At 38.1% G+C, this 21,386-nt stretch overlaps 1 protein-coding gene across 5 annotated transcripts in view; it reads left to right on the forward strand.

Annotated features, from left to right (window-relative positions):
* The first annotated feature begins 287 nt into the window (after positions 1-287).
* The window catches only part of epha4a (eph receptor A4a), a 67,125-nt gene continuing 46,026 nt past the window's right edge, over positions 288-21,386 (forward strand). For all 5 annotated transcript variants that reach the window (XM_052129298.1, XM_052129296.1, XM_052129299.1 and 2 more), the window contains exons 1-3: positions 288-453; positions 1,708-1,775; positions 3,918-4,581. In XM_052129298.1, coding sequence (XP_051985258.1) covers positions 363-453; positions 1,708-1,775; positions 3,918-4,581 — 823 coding nt within the window. In that variant the 5' untranslated portion in view covers positions 288-362. The remainder of the gene's footprint in view (positions 454-1,707; positions 1,776-3,917; positions 4,582-21,386) is intronic.

The raw sequence follows: 21,386 nt of genomic DNA on the forward strand, positions 1-21,386 counted from the left end.
TCACTCACACACACACGCACGCACGCACGCACGCACGCACACAGACACTTTTAAACATATACGCGTAGGTTTATAAACGCATACTTATGCGTTTATACGCATATGTATAAGTAAAAAAAAAATACTTATACATTCTTCAATTGCCATGTGGGCTACCTGACAAATGGGCTTGCTATTTACCCGGGCGGACAGTCTGTTGACATTTTGTGTCTCGCTGTGACAGCCGCGTCAGGCAGAAAAGATCCGCCCCTTGGCGTTGTTCAGAGCACTCGATGCATCACTCTCAAACGCTTATTCCACTGGGATAGACGCAACTTCGGTCCGTGCGCGGAGCGAAGGAGACGCATACCGAAATAACACCAATGGCTGCTCTTGTGTTCACAGCGACTTTTGCGCTAACAATTTGGATACCGACTTTCGCATTAACCGCACGGGTCTACCCACCTAATGAAGGTAAGGACTTGCCAAACCGAAGGAGTAAACGTGTATCCAAAAGTTGTTTTTCTTTGGGGTTACGACTTGAGACGGTGTAGAATGCACACTATTTCTTAATGCCATCTGGGGTTTTTGTGGAACTTTGTCGCGCCAGCGAAAAAGGAATTACATATATTTTACATAAAGTCCCTTTGGGCATCTCCAAGTGTCTATCGTTCCCAAATCCGCAGTCCAAATCGAAGACTGGGCCGATGTTTTCATCAAACGTATTTCAGTCAAACGCGGACTCTATTGGGACTGAACTAAACTGGTTCATCCTATTTCTGCTTTTATTGGAATGTACACAGTCCATACAATTCCATAAAATAGCCTATGCACGGACGACAAAGGAAAATATACCATTGGCTATTGGTAACGGCGGTATTTTGACGGTAACTTGTTTGACGATGTTTATTTATGTGGCGTGTTGAACGAAAATGTACGAATTTCGTACATCGTATTCAGCTGGGACGCTCAAAAGACATATGAAACATGCATTTCAGTCTAATTTAACAGTCTCTGTTAAACTCTTGGAACTATAACTTTACAGTGACTGCACGGTTTTAATTTACGAATTGGAGTGTGTTATATATATTTATATATTTGCATATATTTTGGGGTGTGTAGGCTATATATATATATATATATATATATATATATATATATATATATATATATATATATAGGCATATACCATCCAAAATTTAAGAGAGCTCTATTATAATGAGTGCTGCAGTCAAAGCCGCATCGAAGCAAAATTGAACTGCTTATTTAAACTATTAGTGAATCTGATTCTGTAACGCTTAGAATGATAGAAGAATAGAAACGTGTAAAAACGTACTGTGTATTACACGTCTTCATATTCCTTCATTCATTACCGGTCTCAATTGACTTAATTGTGCATGCAGAACTCGGCTTATAGAATATTGCTTAGCACAATCAGCTTTATAGCATTATAAAGCAACCCTTTAAAATATATATTTTGACTAAATTTTCGTCTGAATTATTTAACCATTCACAATCAATGTATTACAGCAAACGAACAGCTAACTTAAGCATAAATCAGTTAAGGCTACTTCGAGGAAATTAGGAAAAATAAATATATAAATAAAAAACAAATAGTGTAGCAAAAGAAACAAGTTGTGAATTAAGATTTATTTTGATCTAGTCATTATGGATGCTGGACGTTGATCATCCATCATCAGTGACTCACGGCATATTGTCTCTCCGCAGTGACGCTGCTGGACTCGAGGACTGTTCAAGGCGAACTGAAATGGGTTGCGAGTCCGACGGAAGGAGGGGTAAGTCCACAGACACAGAGGAAAGAAAATGTTGCTTTTATTTATTTTATTATAATTTTTTTAAGTGGAAAAAATGTATCGACAACTCCTTACAATCCTCAAAGCTGTTAAATTAATACTTTGTCTTGGGAACTATACACAGGGATAAAACAAAACAACACAAATTAAAAGACAGAACTTATTAATCTTGATTAATACTAATTCATAAATAAACAGTTGTTTATTGTTGGTTCATGTTAGCTCATGATGCATGAACTGGTGTTTGCATATACAACATTTATTGGTATTCAATTTATTAGTTGGCCTATATGTTGGTATTAAAATGACTATAGATTAGTAAGTGTTGTAAAATAATTTTTCATTGTTCACTTTACATTTTACCCACAAATTAAAGAACCTTTTTTTGACCACAGCAGAACTGGACTGTAAACCAGAGGGACTGTACAGGGTATTATTGAGGTCTTGTGTCTTGCCAAAAAACACACAGAAATGTGATGGAAAACAGCTTAAGAGGCAACACACTGCATTCATTTTTCGAGCATTGAAAGGGCACACAAAGACTAATTAAGACCTACACAAACATCTATAATTACAAATCCCGACATTATAATTTGATGCTTTACGCATGCTGAAAAATTACTTGAGTTTAAGTCATTTTACTCAGGATAATACATTTTCAAATTATATGCTTTTAATAATGCTAATTTATTTAGGTTATTTATGGGTTGTAGTCTAAGAATGAGTAGGCCTATAATGGAAAACATACTAATGTACCTGTCCTGACATCTTACATGCTGAGAATTTGATGTTATTCAGTTCATGCACCATCGTGGCCTATTCATTTTTCTTTGGAGAGGCCAAAAGAAAATATTTATTTTAGTTTCAAATTACAGTTTGTAAAAACTAATCTCAGACTGTCCCAACAAAAGCATATTTGCTCATAAAAAGGTTACTTTTTGGCCCCATTTAACATTAATTAATTGTATTTTCTGTAGATGTAATCAATGTAATATGGACATTGTAGTGTTGCCATTGTTGCCAATAAAAAAATGCCTAATATTGCATTGATTATGCCTAGAAAAACTTTCAATTATGTAGCTATGCTTGCAATATCTGAAGTGATCTTGGAACATTGTGTGAGGCAAATTATCTGCTCCATTTGATCAGCGATTAATTTAATTACAGCACAATTAGACTTCCTTGTCCAATAGGGCTGCTCTCTCTCTGTGCCAACTTTGGTTGGTTTCAGGTTCAATGCTGAACTTGGCATTTGAGAAAATGTGGTCGCCCTCCACTGTCGCTTTATCTCATCAACCCAGTTGATTGACAGGGTCCCGGCAGAGCCCCCCTCCCTTGTGCATTCGGGCCAAATGTACCGCTTTATCGGCATGACAGCTGGGATTTCTTCTTACAAAGACTAAAAAAGTGAGAAGAAAAGAAAGCATCATGGATCATGACAGGCCTTTTCAAAACTTTCCTTCATTCCATACATCTCATTTTAAACTCTCACCAGCAGGGAGCATCAAATTCTTAGGCCCCATAGTAGTACAATGGACTAATATGGGCTTAATGGTGACCAGGAAGTTAGTGGGTAATTTTTTTTTAAATATGTGTAAGGGTTTCACTAATGCTTTATTATTATTGTATAAAACAATTGTTTTGAAACATTTAGGGGCCTTAAAATTTACTTTAAATATTACTGTTCAGAAATGGTTGTAGACTGTAGTGCACACCCAGATATTTAAGTAGATATCACAGCCAATTAACTAAGATTTAAGGAATCACATTATCCTCATTTTGGTTATCAAACAATGTTCTTCTTTATCCCATATCTACAACAAGATCTTTAAGTCGCCATAATGTTTCCACACAATAGAGTTTATTTGCACAGCAGTGTACTGTTTACGTATTTTAAACTTGTCTTAAGCTATGGAGCAGTGCTTGCAGATAATAAGTAAACAGAAGCTGACAGATGTGTGATTAAATTCTAATCATCATACTCTAATCAAAGGAATCATTGCATTATTGCAGTCGTTGGTCTGTGGAAAATCTCCAGCATTGGGCCTGGAATTGTGTGCACCTGCATAGGCAAAGTCTTGCTTGATACTTACTTCTCTCTCTATCTTGGTTTCTTTTTCTCAGTGGGAAGAGGTGAGCATCATGGATGAGAAGAACACACCAATCAGGACGTACCAGGTATGCAACGTAATGGAACCCAGCCAGAACAACTGGCTCCGAACAGATTGGATACCCCGTGGCGGAGCCCAGCGCATCTACATTGAGATCAAATTTACCCTGCGTGACTGCAACAGCCTTCCTGGAGTCATGGGAACCTGCAAGGAGACCTTTAACCTCTACTACTACGAGTCTAGCAATGACAAAGAGAGGTACATCCGAGAAAACCAGTTCACCAAAATTGACACCATCGCTGCTGATGAGAGCTTCACACAGGTTGACATAGGTGACCGCATCATGAAACTGAACACAGAAGTGCGGGATGTGGGAATTTTGACAAGGAAAGGCTTCTATTTGGCCTTCCAGGATGTCGGGGCCTGTATTGCTCTAGTGTCAGTACGGATCTTCTATAAGAAATGCCCCCTCACCGTACGCAACCTGGCCCAGTTTCCAGATACCACCACAGGGGCGGACACCTCATCTCTAGTGGAGGTACGTGGATCTTGCGTGGACAACTCAGAAGAACGGGAGGTCCCAAAAATGTACTGTGGAGCAGATGGAGAATGGCTGGTGCCTATTGGAAACTGTTTGTGTAACCCTGGTTATGAGGAACATAGTGGATCTTGCCAAGGTAAGAGCCTGGATAACTCACTTGCTGAAGTTCTTAAGTTCCTTGTGGCCTGAGTTTAAAGAAATGCGTCCATTGTGATTAGAAATGTATGCACCGCCCACGCAGAAAACGAAAATGTAAAACAAACCCCAATCTCCCAGCAGCAGTATGTTCTATAATTTAAGGTTGCAAGGTGAGAGAACAATGAGATCATTATAACTGAAGCTGGCCTGGAAGTACTTTTCCCGCAGGGATGTTAAGGTTTACTCAGATGTAGAGAGCAGGCCACTCGGCGCATCAATGTGGATTAGGCGAGCATTGCTATTCGAGAGGTATGGTTATGATTATGAATTGCTCTGTTTGATATCAGAACACCTCCCTGCGGATTTGCGCATGACAATTTTAGTGCTAATTATTTTGTTGGAGCAACAGCCATGTGGTTTATGGGCAAAATCCACTTAATTATATCATGGGCGAAAACTCTCATGCAGCCTTTTGCTTTTTCGCTATCTCTCAAGAGCATGTGTGATGGTTTTCAGTTCACATTAAAAGGTAAGACGTAATTGGCGCAAGACTGAAAGAGCTAGAGAGATTAAAGAAGAAAAGGAGAGTATCAGATAGATTGCTTCTGTCACCAGAGGGCCGTTCCTCTCTCTGTGCTGGCTTTTGATTCCCAGTGTCCATAGTCAGGCCATACAGCACTAAAGCAGTGATATAGTGTTTGGGGTTATGCTGAGGTCAGAGTAGGCAAAAGGAAGAGCCAGAGAACATGTAGACAGTTTGAACACACCCCTTCTTTTTTTGTAAAAAAAAAAATGCATCTGGTCTAGGAGAGGATCATTGCTTGAGCAGGGTGATAAACGGCTGACTGGCCAGTCCATTGGCCTTTATTTATGAGTGCTATCTCAGCGGGCTAATTGCATGACAAATACGGGCTGTAATTTAGGGTTCTTGCGGGCCAAGGGAGGCAGGCGGCATTCACCGCGGGCAGTCTTACAGTGGATGTACTTGTGTGGGTCGTTAAAGGGGTACACTGGAAAGGCCTTTCTCTGGGTTTGGGCCGTTTCTCTAGGCCACTCGCTGGCAGCGACCGTGTTCCCCACTCGTTCCTTTGCTTTCTTTGTCTCTCCATCTGATTCTCTTTTTCCGTTCAGCTATGATGACATAAAGGCTGGAATTTACTAGGAACAGAAGGCCATTTCCACACAGAGACAATATTGCTGAAACAATTAGTGTTACATCTTAAATGCAATTATATTTAATGTATTACAGCTTTATAAAAGTTTATAAAAGTGAAAAAATACACTTGTATACATAATACAGTTATATTTAAGATACATTCTCTTAAAGCAAGTTTAAATATCTTATATATTGCTTCTCAAGTAAATTGATCTTGTTTTAAGGATTTCTAGACAATTTTAAATGGAAAACAAGACAAAAACACTTGATAACAATATGACTTTTTGCAGTGAATTTCTTTACTGAATTAAACTTAATAAGAAGTATTTTTCCCCCTTTAATTCAATGAATGTCAATTAGAGGTATTTTTAAAAGATGATTTTGTCATGTTTAATACAACTTTTTAAGTTGGTGCACAAGCTGAATAACCAGTAAAGAGCTAATGAATAATTGTTGAAATAATTGCTGAATAGTCAAATAATCATTATAATAATTATTAGATTAATGGATTATCAAAATAATGTTAGTTGCAGTCCTAGTTTGCAACAATGATTTCATAACTTTTACATATTTGGAAAAGGGCATTTTTTCTTCTCCCCAATTTGGAATGCCCAATTAGCGTGGTGGTGTAGTGACCTGCCTCAATCCAGGTGGCGGAGGATGAATCTCTGTTGCCTCCGTGTATGAGACCGTCAATCCGTGCATTTTATCACGTTTCTTGTTGAGGGCATTACCGCGGAGAGGTAGCACGTGTGGAGGCCCACGCTATTCTCCGCGGCATCCACGCACAACTCAGAGTGAAATGCAAACTGCCCCACCGAGAGTGAAAGCCACACATTATAGCGACCACAAGGAGGTTACCCCATGTGACTCTACCCTCCCTAGCAACCGGGCCAATATGGTTGCTTAGGAGACCTGGCTGGAGTCACTCAGCATGCCCTGGATTCGAACTCGCGACTCCAGGGGTGGTAGTTAGGGTCAATACTCACTGAGATACCCAGGACCCCGGAAGAGAGCGTTTTTAACATTTCTGAAGTATAATTTCTTTGTTGGCAGCTGCAGTCACCAAAACTTTACAGATTTAATTTCTCACTTCTCCACATCAATTAAAAACCCCTACAAAGTCCCAAAAGCTGAAATTGTATTGCAAGATATATGGGCACTTGCGTGTTGTTTAAATGGAAAAGTTTGCAAACTGTTAATATTTGATATTGTTAAATGTAAAAAGTGACCAATAAAAAGAAATCACACCTGCCTTAAGTGAAAAAATATGTTGTCTATTTCTCCTTTTTTTCTTAAAGAGATGTTTCAGCTTCAGTACAAGTTAAATTCAGTCGACAGCATTTCTGACATAATGTAGATTATCACAAAAAAAAAGCATTAACAATGGAAGTGAATTGGACCAGTCTATAAACATTAAAATACTCACTATTTCAAAAGTTTAGCCACAAGACATTAACATTATACATGTTAACTTGGTTTTAGTGTGATTAAAAACTCAGACAGGGTTTACCAGCATTATGTTGTCATGGCAATGAAGTTGTAATATTGGCTAAAACCTTACACTGATAATGTTAAGTAGCGATTTTACCACACTAAAATCATTTTAACATGTTTATTGTTTACGTCTTGCGGCTGTAGTTTGGAAACAGTGTGTATTTTAACATTAATAGACTGGTCCAATTCCCTTCCATTGTAAGTGCCTTACTATAACTGTGATTTTTGCTTTTCTATTTAAAGAAATGAGGAATGAGTCAATCTGTGGTAATCAACATTATGCCACAAATGCTCCTGATTGAGCTTAAATTGTATTGAACTCACAACATCCCTTTATCTATGGGCCTGTCATCATTGGCTGATTAAGCCATCAAATGCTGTCTTCAGCTATGCAACAGGGAGTTGCTTCCTGTTTCAAGCGGGTTCAAAAGGTGGCTTTCTCTCCCAGCATGGAGATGAGAGTCAGTCTGTTTAATAAGTCCATGCGTGCAACTAAGGCCTTGGTAGGCATGCCAAGGTTCACCTTCAATGTAAGGGCATAGGAGAGGGCGAGAACTTTCTAAATGGGGCGTCCCTAGGACCTTGTGAAAATAGCCCATTGAGGATATGGTATACAAGCCCCATACCCCAGAATGCATCAATGGGACCCTTTCCCCAATTGTTGAGAGGTTGGGATAGGGGAAGAGGGTGAGAGTGGAGGAACACAAGACAGGGTCAGGGGTGACCCCTGGCTTTATCCACCTCTCCTTCCCGAGAGACGGGGGTCATGGCTGAGATTTATTAAGATGTCAAAATTTTGACAGCTGCAACCTAGACGAGCAGGTCCAAGCATAGATGAGTGAGAAAAGGCCGCAAAACAGCCGCCTTTTGTTCGGTGAATGGAGCTGAGATGAGGCCAGAGGATTTTGTGCCTTTTTGTTTATTATAAGTGTTTGTTGTTTTCTCACTGCTCATCTGCTGTGTTGAGTAGGAGGTGAGGACAGAGAGGAAATCTCTGCTTGGTAGTGGGCGTCCAACGAGCTGGAGACGTGTAAGTGCCTGCTGAGGTGCTAGGCTGCAGTGGGAGAATGACAGCCCATCTCAATGTTTGTAGTGAAATAGCACATCGACATGTAGAAAAATTCACCCAACCAATCTTAAAGGGATTTAAGACCAAAAGAGATTGGAAGAATGTTTGTCTCAATCACCATTCACTTTCATTGCTCTTTTTTCCCATACATTTCTACCTATTTCCTTTTGTGTTCCACGGAAGAAAGTCATACAGCTTTTGGAAAATATGAGTGTGAGTAAATGACAAACAAAACAACCAAACTAGGGTTGCGCAAAATATTGGTGGACGTATTGTATCGTCTGCTAAATGTGAATTTTAAAGTTTCGGTTATCGGCACGATAAGAATATTTAGCCGCTATATTAAAACTGATAAATGATGGCTTTTTCAGGTACATGCTACTCACCATGTGGGTTTTGATTGGTGCCTTCTGGCTTTGCTTTGGAAGATCATACTGGATCTGAGTAAACAGTGTTTATTTATGTCACATGTTTGAGACTTGTTTGCATATTCCTTAATTTTGTCGTTTCACATGTTTGAATCAAGTGCAATGCATTGTATTTATAAAAGTATTTCACTCGTCAAATTCATTTTAAATTGCAGAGTCATTATAATTTTTTTTTTTAAAGGAAGTTGGCCGTAGGAATGTACAATGTCTTTATTAACTGATTCAAAGTAGGCTACTTTTGTTAAATGATTTCAAAATGTTCTATTTCTTGCAGGTTCCTTGTTTTCTGCAATTTAATTTGTTTTAAAATAAAAACAATTACTTTACATGACTGATTTAATTACAAGTGCTCCAGATGTGGCTTTATAATGTGTGCCTTTTGTTTTTGTAACCAGACAGATAAAATGTAGATTTCTATCCAGATTTATCTATACAAATATATCTGTTATCGGCCTCTAATTAATTATCGGTTATCGCATCGGCCAAAATTTCCATATCGGTGCATCCAAAGCCAAACTACTGATATACTAATTACACAAACATACCATGGCATTACTGCAAAAATATACCATAGATAAAACACAGTGACACCACCATGATGGCAATACCATGTTATTCTTTTAAGTGCTTTACAGTACCATTTCAGAACCATGGTAATTGATTATTGTAATTATATAATACCATTATAAACTACCATGGTATTACTCTTTCTATCTGATACTTTCACTGAACCATGGTACTTTCATTCTACCACAGTACTTTTTTAAAGGGTGTTCATTTAAAACAGACTAATGAGTTGCATTTAAGTAATTAGAAAGAAAAAGGTTTTTGAAATTGGCTTGAATAACTTGAAACATTGACTTTTGAATAAGAACAGACAGCAACTTGTGTAACTGGAAGAAAAACGATGCTTGACAAGACATTGTTTATGCATGAAACCCAAGATAATCTCTCAAGAGAACAGGATATGTATCGACTTTACTGTGCAAAAGCAAATTTTATTTCTAATTGCACACTAAGCAAATTGGTTTACTTAAGCAGAGATATTGATTGGTCTTCTAATGTGTTATTGTTGAGGTACAGCTTTTCTTGTGTATAAATTTGGCTCTTTAGTGGTGTTTTGCCCATGTGAATACTTTTATTAAAAGTTATAAAATGAGGTTTCTTAGACTATGATCTAAAACCAAGTAACATTGAAGCCATTTTTCCCAGTTTCAGTCAAGTGTCCTTTCTAGGCAAGTCAGTCCACTCGGCGGCCATCTTGGGAATGCTCCCAGGCAGCTATTTTCTTTGGATACGAATGGTTTATAAGTACAGCTCCTATCTACTTGAAATGGGGAAAGACCGTAATTCCAAAATGGTGTGTCAAGATTACGATCAAAGAACATATTACAAATCTGCAGTAAAATCAGACAACAATGATATCATAAATCCACAGGGACTACATTTTACATTTATTGGCAGACACTTTTATCCAAAGTGACTTACAGAGCCCTTATTACAGGGACAATCCCTCAGGAGCAACCTGGAGTTAAGTGCCTTGCTCAAGGACACAATTGTGGTGGCTGTGGGGCTCGAACCGACAACCTTCTGCTTAACAGTATAGTGCATTAGCCCACTACACCACCACCACTCCATAATGTCATTATTCTGCCATTGTAGGGATGTATATGTATGTGCCAAATTAAAAAAAGCTTGCGTGCGTATCTCATTGCTGTCATAATTATGGGCAGGTGTAGGAGACTCATCCTCAGTTGTGCATAATTTTTGCTCTTTTCTTTTATGTTTAACAAAAGCCAGTGCCTGCCAAAACACTCCTACCTATGAATATTCATCGCTTCCCTTTTTGCTTTTGATGGCAAGCACATATGTTGATTCTTGTCACGATCCTCCTCAGTTCTCCCCTATGCGCTCCTGCAACGGCCAGTGAATGGACTGTCAGTTGTCCCAGGAAAGAAAGATGGAGAGAAAGAGAGAAGAGATGGAGAGACATGCTCTTTGATATCAAACAAATATGTAATTTGCATATTTCACTTGTCCATGAAATGCAAAGTGAGCAAACTTCTCTCTCAAAAACAATGGTCGGCTCATCCTTTCAGAGAGAGTGAGCAAAGGTTGGGTCCATCCTCTACACCCTGTTATTATGACAGCATGCTGTATATGTATGAAATCATTTGGATAATATGATTTGGATGATTAAATACATTTTACATTTTTCGGCAGATTCCGGACATTTACATTTAGCTAATTTTCGCCAGTCGACAGCACAATGTCAAAAAATCCACCCAACATGAGACAGTTTTCAGCTCTCAGCAAATTGAAATACACCCCTTACTAGGTGTTATGGTATTACTGTACCAAAAAACTATATTTTTGGACACTACTGTGGTGGTAATACCATAGTATTTTTAATTATTGAGTGAATGGCAGAATTCTTATTTTTAGGTAAACTAGGAACTGTATGGTATACCGTAGGGATGAAACAGTTACCGGTTTTATGATAAACCATGATAAAATCCCTTGACGGTTAGTATTACTGTGTCATATTTAATTATCATTAAAACCGTGCGCGATTATCACGATTTGTAAAACTCGCATTGGTAAATGCTGTCAACACACACCCAGCATGAGTCTGATGCATGGACGCAGCATGCAACATGTTATTGTTGTATTTTTTGTGTTAAAACATGGTGGAAGGCAATGAGAGAAGAATTTCCAACCTTCCAAGAAGACCAAATCAGAAGTGAGGTCATATTATGGATTTTATAATGCTGAGGGGAAACATACTGTAATAGGGGACTGTAAGAAATGTTTTGTCAGATAACCTAAAAAAAACCATCTAAATTAATTGAAGAGAATGGGCGACTAATATTTCATGGAGAGTGAGTGAAGTTTTGGTCACTTTGTGGTAATGACAGCATACTGTGTACGTTTGAAGTCCTTTAGATTATGTTATTTGGATGATTAAATACAGATCTTTTGAATCGCCTGAGACCTGACATTTTCAACAAAGCAAGCTTCACATGCTGAGTTCAATCACTTAAGTGCATCTGCATCTCTCTCTTTCTCTCTCTGTATGTGTGCTATTGCTTGCTCATGTGTGTGTTGTTCTCCTTGACCTCTTCCTGTCCATCATCATTCGGTGCTCCTATACGTAAACTCCCCTGACAGCTCGCAGCCCTTCAGTTGTCATGTTGTGATAGATGCACTGGGTGCAGAAATTGGCCTGAAGGACATAACTGGTGTAAAGTGTGAGAGACTGCCTTTTAAGATTTCTTTTCAATGAAATTACTGGAATAGCCAAACATGGTAATAAGAATGGGGTGCACACATGTACATTTGATCATGAAGTGTTTATATCAAGCTACCATGGTATTCCCATCTGAGATGATCAATGTACCGTGGCACCACTTTAGAACTTTTTTGGTAAGTAACTATATAGTAATTTATTGCAGTGTCCTTGATAAATGCACAAAATTTCCCAAAAAATATTGTTGAAACTACATGCTAAGCATTTTTTCGCTAATGCGAACTACACTGACGCATGTCCTTTTGATAAATTCTGATACCGCTAGTCTCATTTCTCAGGAGTTTAATTATATTTGAATTTTGCTGTGTGGCACATGTTTTTCAGTAGCGGCTGTCTGGATCAGTTAGATCAGAAGAGCTCTCTTTAAGAGGCTATGGTATAGCGGCATGGACAGCGCTGTCTCAGCGTCCCCTTGTAAGGGTAAATACTGTATATTTTCGAGTGGATGAGCCTTATTGACTCACTGCTTGAGAGTGTCCACCCATTCTCCCTTATTAACCCAGGATCCATTTACCAGTTGCTCTCCACACATGCTTCATGCCAAAGGACCCATGTTCATTTGACAAGATGTTCATCAACAGCATACGTGATAGACCAACACAGATACTTATTCAAACTTCCTTGTTAGTTAATGCATAGATCCTTTCTCTTTACACTCCTTAAAGTTGGCTTCCTCCCAGAGAGGTCAGAGTTCAGCCTGAACTGGTGTCAGCGGGGGGTTTGATGGCAGGCTGGAGACAGAACGAAAGGAAGACCCGAGCCATCATTTTCCTTTAAAAGAGCTGTTTAAAGCAGCTGACCTGTTTTATGTAAGGGGAGCATGGATAACTTTACAGTCAGCACGACTGCTGCGCTCCTTTATCTTTGGTTTTGATTTGGATGCTGCCAAAATTTTTCTCTGTACAAACGCACCAGATGGAGATCATGAATGCAGTTGTTCTTGTACTAATGAAGTGTTTATGAAGGCATAATATGAATGGTTCGAATCATGATGATGGATGGCACAAATTAATCTTAGTGCTTCCAGTTCGAACAAAATGGCAAACCTTTTCTCTACAGTATGAATGACAAGAACTGAAGGGACTTTTTGTTTTCGCACTTAAAGGTAAAGTGTTTAATTTCTGCTGCACTAGCGTAATCAATTGGAATTGCAAAAATAATGACCCCCTCTGCCATTGGTTAAACAAAGATAGTCCCTCCCCCAAACTCATGCCATTGGTTGAACTGTTTCTATATCGGCTGTTTGTGATGTTCCAAATAAAAAAATTGAATATTGTATCGATTCCACTAAAGTTACAGTGTTTACACTTTCCGTGGAGATACAGATGGTTTACTTATGGTTGACTTTGCATATTAAGCTGGGTTTGCCATATATCTCAAACTTTTTAATTAATGGCTGATTTGTTTCTTGAAGGCACTGAGAATCGCCTCCTTGCATATGAGACACTGAGACATGTAACGACCCGTCACAGTTCGTTTGTTACATTTCATCGTGTTACTACAATAATAGACTGCTGTGCGACACAGTCTCATTTAAACGGTCCGCATATCAGAGCCGCCGCAGATGCGTTTGAGCTCAGAATGTTAAAGTGTTCACCTGTTGCATTCTCCCTCTCTCTCTCCCCAACATTTTCCTGTAACTTTTCTTTTCTAATGATTAAAAGGCAAATATCAATAAAACTAATATCATATACCATCTGCAAATATGCGCATATCTCTTTTAAACAGATGTAATAACCCAACCTCACACAATTCATCTGATCCAGCATCCTGTGGTGTGCTCATCTAATATCTTCCTCTGAAGTGCGTATTCCATCAGTCAGAATCAAAACTTCGGAATCAGGATCAAAAGTTGATCTGATTCACAAATCATAACGGTCAGTCTGTGTCAATCCAAGCAAGCAACCCAGCCAGTTTAAACTATCAGGAGATTGAGGCTCGAGCTGGACTCGCACGAGCGCATGTGTGCAACTTCAAGGCTGCCTACAAAACCAGGAAAATGCTGCCTCCGGAGGCTGTATACGGAAGTAGGTTGAAAATAAAATGCTTTTCAAACTGTTCGGAGACCAGTTTCATTAAGAGTTCTGTTCATTCAAAACAGCTGTCAGTTAAGCCATTAACTGATTAGGCAGCAAGGTAGCTGCCTACATTTTCGAATGCAGCCCAAAGTAAAAGCACTTTTAACCTGCGCTATAAATAAATGTCATATTCACTATTACTATTTGCACAACTTATTTGATTCTGTATTTGTTTGAGAAAATGCGATCACTATCATGGACATGCCATCCATTTTTGCTGGACTACTGTGTGTACTGTCATATCCTTCTTCCTGTATATATTAACAATTTATTCATGTGCAAATAAATGATTAAAATTTGATGACTAAACAGAAATCTGAAGAAACCGAAATCTACCATATTATTGAGTAAATATAGTGCTAAATATGAGTTTATAATATATATATATATATATATATATTGCAATTTTATGTTTCATATATCAGCGTTATATCAGCATTGTATCGGCCTATCGACCACCGTGCTCTCTGGATATTGGCATCGGCCATTAAAAAAGTATACAAATTACACACTCTACCTTTAAAGAGTTTACTCAAAATGAATATTCTGTCATCATTTACTCACTCTAATGTCATACAAAAAATGTATGATTATGTTAAGCAGAATGACGTTCTCAGTCACCATTAACTTCTATTGCATTTTCTTTCCATACAATAAAAGTGAATGTTGACTGAGAATAACATTCAACCTATCATTTCCTATTTCAAGTAAATGATTACAGAATTTTCAATTTCGGGTGAATCACTTAAAGGTAAATATGCAAACATTGGTGAAAGAAATGCTATTCATAAAAGCACACAAAAGCAGTTTTTAATCTGTCAGACTGTGTGAACACTCTGTTGCCCAAACATTTGTACTCAGGGATTCCTGACTGGAGTGCCCTTCCAAAAATTCTCACTCTGCACTTCTAAAAAGAGCTCCGGTAGGACATCAGTTAACAGATGTCAATTAGCTGAGAGTGTGTCTACAAGAACAGGAGCTGGAGAAAAGACAGACTTTGTAATGGGATTATTTTGGGGGTCGGCAGACCTGTTTCCACAACGCAATGCAACACTAGTGATAAGCCCGAAGGGGTCACTGCGGCGACTTCACAATGCACATTAATACCGGTAATTATTTGGAGGGGTTGAAGCATGGCTTGATCTAATACTCGCCATTAGACTTGAGGGTTTATTTCGTTCCTGGGGTTTCGCTGAAATGGATTGGTCTCTCTCAGACCAGCTGCTGTGGAAAAAGCCACTCAGTTTGTCACTGAATGCAATTAGATTTGACTTTATGTCTTTGTTAGTGCTGAGAGAAAAATGCTGAAGAGTGGGAGGGAAGGATGTAGAGCATTTGCTGAAGCTCTTCAGTTTATGTAAATCTCACAGAGGAGTTTTCGCTAAACATAAAGGAATGCAAGCCTTAAATAGCAGCATTAAAATGGAGCTAGACATTGTTGCTTGGCAATTTGTTTTCTTCAAATAGTAATGGTGACATCACAGAATAATGATAGTGAACATTATTAGTAGGCCTAGTGAGACAGTAGATCATCTGTTTTTAAAACAGCTAGGGCTGAAACACCTAGTCGATAAAATACATTTTCTTTGATTAAGGAAATCATCAACAACGAATTTCATTATCGATTAGTTCGATATATGCACGGAGAAGTTCTTTTACAGCCTGGTGAAAAATGTTTCATCATACTGCACTTTCAATGTAATCAATTGTGCAGCTTTCATTGATGTCACGATTATGTCTCAGAGATCAAAGTGTGCGGTTTAAAGTGTTTTAGATTGTTTCTCATCTTGTGAGCACATGTAATACAATGAGCAACGGGATGAGACTTTTGAGCACGTGAGTAAATCTGCACTGCGTTTACAGATTATTGTACTATATTAAACTGTATATGCTGAATATAATGTGCAATAATGCTAAGGGTCCTGATATTTGATCATCCTGATAATACCAGATGTATTGTCTGATTCCACCAGTGAATTTATACCATGGGAAACATTATTTTACTGGATAAACAGACATATTTTTGAAAAAGAATACTTTAGAAAAATGTAATCAGTGGCAATACTATTTAAAAACCAACAATGTTCATTTAAAATACTTAAAATGTATGTAATCAGAGACAGTGTTCAAGCATATGTATCTAACATAATTATGTTTTTTTCAGTTGGGCAGAATTATTCATATTTCTATTCTGGTGTCACCATTGCTCTCTGCTGAGCTGATTTTTTATCCCACTCCATCCCCGATGGATAATTTTACTTGTTAATGAACAGTACCTTTTGTTCTACAAAGTTTTACAAGTAATCAAAGATTTTGCATATGTCCTGAAAGTAATAATAATAATAATAATAATAATAATAAATTCAAACTAAACTTTTCATGATTCAGGCTTTGTTCAAAGTTTTGTGAGAGTATAGAATCATGGGTTCATTCAAAAAATGTTTTTTTTTTTTAAATATAAAATACAGGAAATACAAATATGTTTTTATCTGATTAATTAATTAATCAAAGAAATAATCAACGATTAATTGATTATCAAAATAATCATTAGTTGCAGCCCAAAAAACAGCTTTTCCAGTGGCAAGCTACATTTATTATCATCAAATGGTAGATTGCCATCTTTTATATCACATTGCATTGAGCATGCATATGTTTTGTCCTGTAGATAGTTTTCTAGTTCTGTAATCATGTATCATCATAAAAGATATGATTGAATATCTTTTAAAGTAGTTAGCTACGTTTTGGTAATACCTTGAAGTGTAGCTAACTACTTTTTAAATGGGTTACTTGATAGAATTTTAACCAATTTGATCATGTAATACAAGATGAAAACAATGCATTTTACCAAGTATTGAGTAGAAAGAAGACTGTAATCTGAGATCTTTCTTTTTATGCAGTTAAAGCAACTTTCCATTAGCAGTAGTTGCAGTGGTATATATTAACAAAACACCCACTTCATGAAATGATTTCTTCACTAAGTTGCTCCATATTTCACCAAAAGCTAGTATATGGTTAAATCAATATTCAAGTAAGGAACCCATCTGAAGCATTTTATAATTATCACACACACTCCTCTGCTGTGTGAACGACCCTTAACAGGATTACGAATGTTGTGTGGGTCCTCTAACACATGTGGCTCACTGAAATAAGCCAAGTATGTTCTCTTAAAGGAACAGTACAAAACATACATTTATGATAATTTACTTGCACTTAGGTTGTTTCAAACCCAATATATTTTCTTTCTTCCTGGGAACACAAAGTAGATGTTAAGCAGAATGTTACGTACGGACTGACAGCTCAAGTTCCCATTCAGTTAAATTATTTGAAAAGTGTTCTCAAAGTTTCTTATCAAGAAAGAAACTGATATGGGCTTGGAACAACATGAGGGTAAGTAAATTATAAAAAATAAAAAAATTGGGGACAACTAAACTTTTAATGTATGTGCGTGTTCACAGACTTGTACAACCCATTCCCACACACACAGACATGTCCTTCACTTATATTTGTACTACTCAACCTTCAAAAACTATCATACATGACAAAAAAAAGCATGAAATTTAAAAAGAGAGTGTTGCAAAGTGTAATTCAGTCATCATTGCCATGGTGTTGACACATTTACCCTTTAATAGCCCTGCTGGATATTAATCTGAGAATGCAGAACTCCTTGTCGCTCACCACCTCGTCCACACACACCTCTGCTTTGAGGCACAAGTACGTGACCGCAGCAAGCATGACACACATACATACAGCCTGTGGCTCAGGCGTTCCACCACAACCCATAGCACTTTACATGTGTGTTTCATATATCTGAGATATTCTTGTGCTGTGTCAAATATTGGCCTACTTCTGCCAGAGAGCCAATTTATTCTCTAATACAAATGTCATTTTAGTTTATTTTATCTGTGATTTGTAACTATTTTGGCTCTGGTTTGTTACATGTAATCAAACAATTCTGATTAAACAGATAGTTTCGGCTCTAAGTTCTAATTGCATGAGTCGTCAACACCTAGAAGGGTGAGATTCTAATGAAACCGGTCAAGAAAACGTTCTGGTCCATTTTTACTCCAAATTCCAAAGAAATAAATTGTAAATTACATTTTGCATAAAGAAAATGAAGCCTGTTTCTAGGGCCATCAATATTCATATCTTTATATGACACACATTTTACCCCTAAATTCTCATTACCATAATGCGGAAAAAGATGGTCATTATAATATTCTCCAGAAAAAGAAAAAAAATATTATTTAAATTGTAAAGTATTTATACATCATAGCAGAAGTACTCCCTTGGTAACAGGGACAGATTACCAACCGGGATAATGGGACCAGTGCACAGGGGCCCTTGACTACCAGGGGCCCTTGACTGCCCTGGGGGCCCCTGGGCTTTAAGGTTGCGCGATCCAGTTTGGCAGATTCCCCCACTCAAAATCCCATCAACAAACACAGAACAACAACTTTTGGAGGGGGGCACTTGGAGATAATTGGCCCGGGGCCTTTGCAAGTCATTATCCGTCCCTGCTTGGTACTATTTTTAAATTTACACATCTTTTGTTCCCTGTAAAATACAGTTTAAAAAGTAGTAGTGGTAATGAGAATCATCATTGAAAACAACAGTAAAAGTAAAACGTCTGGACGTGTTACGGTAATGGGAATTGGCATGTAAAATGTTCTCAAGTGTCCTGGAAAATTATGTCACAATGCAAAAAAATATGAACGGTCTAAATCTATGCCTCATTTTCACTATGCAAAATAGAATTTATATTTATTTGTATTGATCTGGGGTTAAATATGAACAGGACATATTCTTGGCAGGTTTATGAAGAATCTCCGTAAACATTTAACCATATATTCAATGGCCATGGCCTCACAAAAAGGTTTTAAGTTTCCTAACATCATCATTTTCCAAAGTATACGGTACAAGAAAGCATTTTTGAAAATCTCTGTTTTCTGTGGAGGATAACAATTTCCATTGTTGATGAGAGGAACTAGGAAAGTGGCTTATCCTGATTAATATTCATAAATATAATTGTTTATTGAACAATTGTGTCTTTTATCATACTGCTGTTGCCGGCATTTTCTAAAAGTAATAAATAGACAGGTTTTTACCTCGGGTATAGAGGTTTTAGGAACTCTAACTTGCTTTCACAGTGTTAAATTCACTGTATTGCATTGCTCAATGCTTTATTTCACCAGCTCAGTTTGGAATTTGGAAGAGACTGCATGTTTCTCCAATGCAGTGGTCTCCATGTCATGAGCTTGGAACAGGCGTTTTTTAAGGCACAGATTGCTCGTTAAGCAAAAGCGTCCATTCAGTGGGCAGCACAGTGCATTCTCCCTGTCTTTGTGTGGCAGCCTCACTTTGAAGGCCCTTGGCTGAGAGGAGGTGGGGGACCAAACATTTGCATGTCAAAAGCTCCCTGAATCAATAAGGGCCTTTTCTATCTCTCCTTTTCCCTCTCATTCTCTACCTTTCTCTCTCTCTATCACTACCCAGGGGCCACGACCCTCTCTGGCATCTAACAGCAGCACACAGACCTTCTCATTTATCTGTGTTCACTATGGTCCTCATAGACCAACTGTATCATAGGTGCTACCTTAATAAGATCACTGTGGGAACGAGAAATTTGAAAACTGATGCCCTAACTTATAGACCTCAATCATTTGCAAGCTTTACATAGAGGTTTTCTTGGTTATATTGGCCATTTCGGGCAATTTTATTGTGCTGCTTGACCACAGCTCTAAGAAAAATGGGAGCACAATTCATCACAAAATTTGTAGGTTTAAACATTTAGTTAAAAATGGATAGTTGCAACTGTAAATTCTGATTGGATGACTCACGTTCGAAGCCGTTGACTTTAAATGCACACCTGCAACCACATCTTCTATAGACATACAGATATATATTTTCACATATACAGTAGTTATAACTGATAGCATACTTGTACACAAAAAGACGTTTTCATATATGTCTCATATATTTTCACAAATATATATTTTGTTTACATATATGGCCATATATCAGATTTCTGTATGAAAATGTACCATGTTGCTGCATTGCTTGGCAGAAACAGCCCACAGTTAGGGAAAAGAATATTACACTTTATATGAATATCCTATATAATGAAGAATGTGTTGTTCTGATAATTATTAATTATGAACTGAATGTTTATTATACATTGGTGTTTTTATCAGACTACTGTTGCTGCCGGATTATAAAAGTGAAATCATTGTGATCCACAGCCTCTTAGTGGCTTAATTCTTGAAAAGGATTTAAAATAGATCTAAATCTGGATGATTTATCTCGCAAAATCTCTCTTTTAACTTCACCATGTGTTGTCAAAGCACATCCTGCTGGTACTGGCTGCGGCTCAGCTCAAAGTAGCCCTTTGCAGTCTCTTTGGTCTGGCTGCTGAACATAATAAGTGGATGGGACACGGCCCGTTCTCGTTTGTGTCAGCTCTTCAAGTGAGCACCACTTAGCCAGAGTTCAGGCCAGACGGACCCGCCCCAACCCCTCTGCAGAAGTTTATGTAGTAGTCCTGTGCCGGTACTGAGAGCCAACTGCCAAGCCTGCTTGAAGAGAGTGCGGTTTGCTAACGACTGTAAGAGTAATTCAGCCTTCTGCTCTCTGAGATGTGTTGAAAGAGACAGACAGAGCTGAGGGGGTGGGGGGTGCTTATGGAGTGCCAGAAATGTGATTGTGGGACAGAGCTTTTACAGTGAGGGGGAAAGAGTTGGCTGTGCAATGAGGGGACAATGATTCTGTTCCCTCTGGAGCGAGGTAATTATTACCACAAGTGAGTAAAAGACCTAAACAGAGAGAGAAAGAGAAAGTGATGAAAAGAGAAAGTCGGTGAGAGTTTGTGTGGAGAAACTGTATAGCTTGAAAAACTAGTGAGCTGCCTACCTGGGGATAACTTCAAAATAACAATTCTATCTTAATTAAACCTACTCTAGAAGATATATGGCAAAAATGGGAAAAAGATGCAATGAAAGTGAATGGTGACTGAGGCTAACATTTTGCCTTACAGCTCCATTTGTGTTCCACAGAAAAAAATTAAGTCAAACATGTTTGGAACAACATAAGCGTGAGTGAAGTTTAATTTTTGGGTGAACTATGCCTAGGGGTGTAACGGTTCTCGGTAAAAAACCTAACCTTACGGTTTGCCACCGAAAGTTCTGTTAGCATTGGCACCGTGGTTCACCAAAAATGTAATAACGCATCTGGAGCACAAGGTTTGCTGAAGAAAACAAACGTCCAATGGA

The sequence above is a fragment of the Xyrauchen texanus genome, chromosome 6, assembly GCF_025860055.1.
Source record: "Xyrauchen texanus isolate HMW12.3.18 chromosome 6, RBS_HiC_50CHRs, whole genome shotgun sequence".
Classification (NCBI taxonomy): Eukaryota; Metazoa; Chordata; class Actinopteri; order Cypriniformes; family Catostomidae; genus Xyrauchen; species Xyrauchen texanus.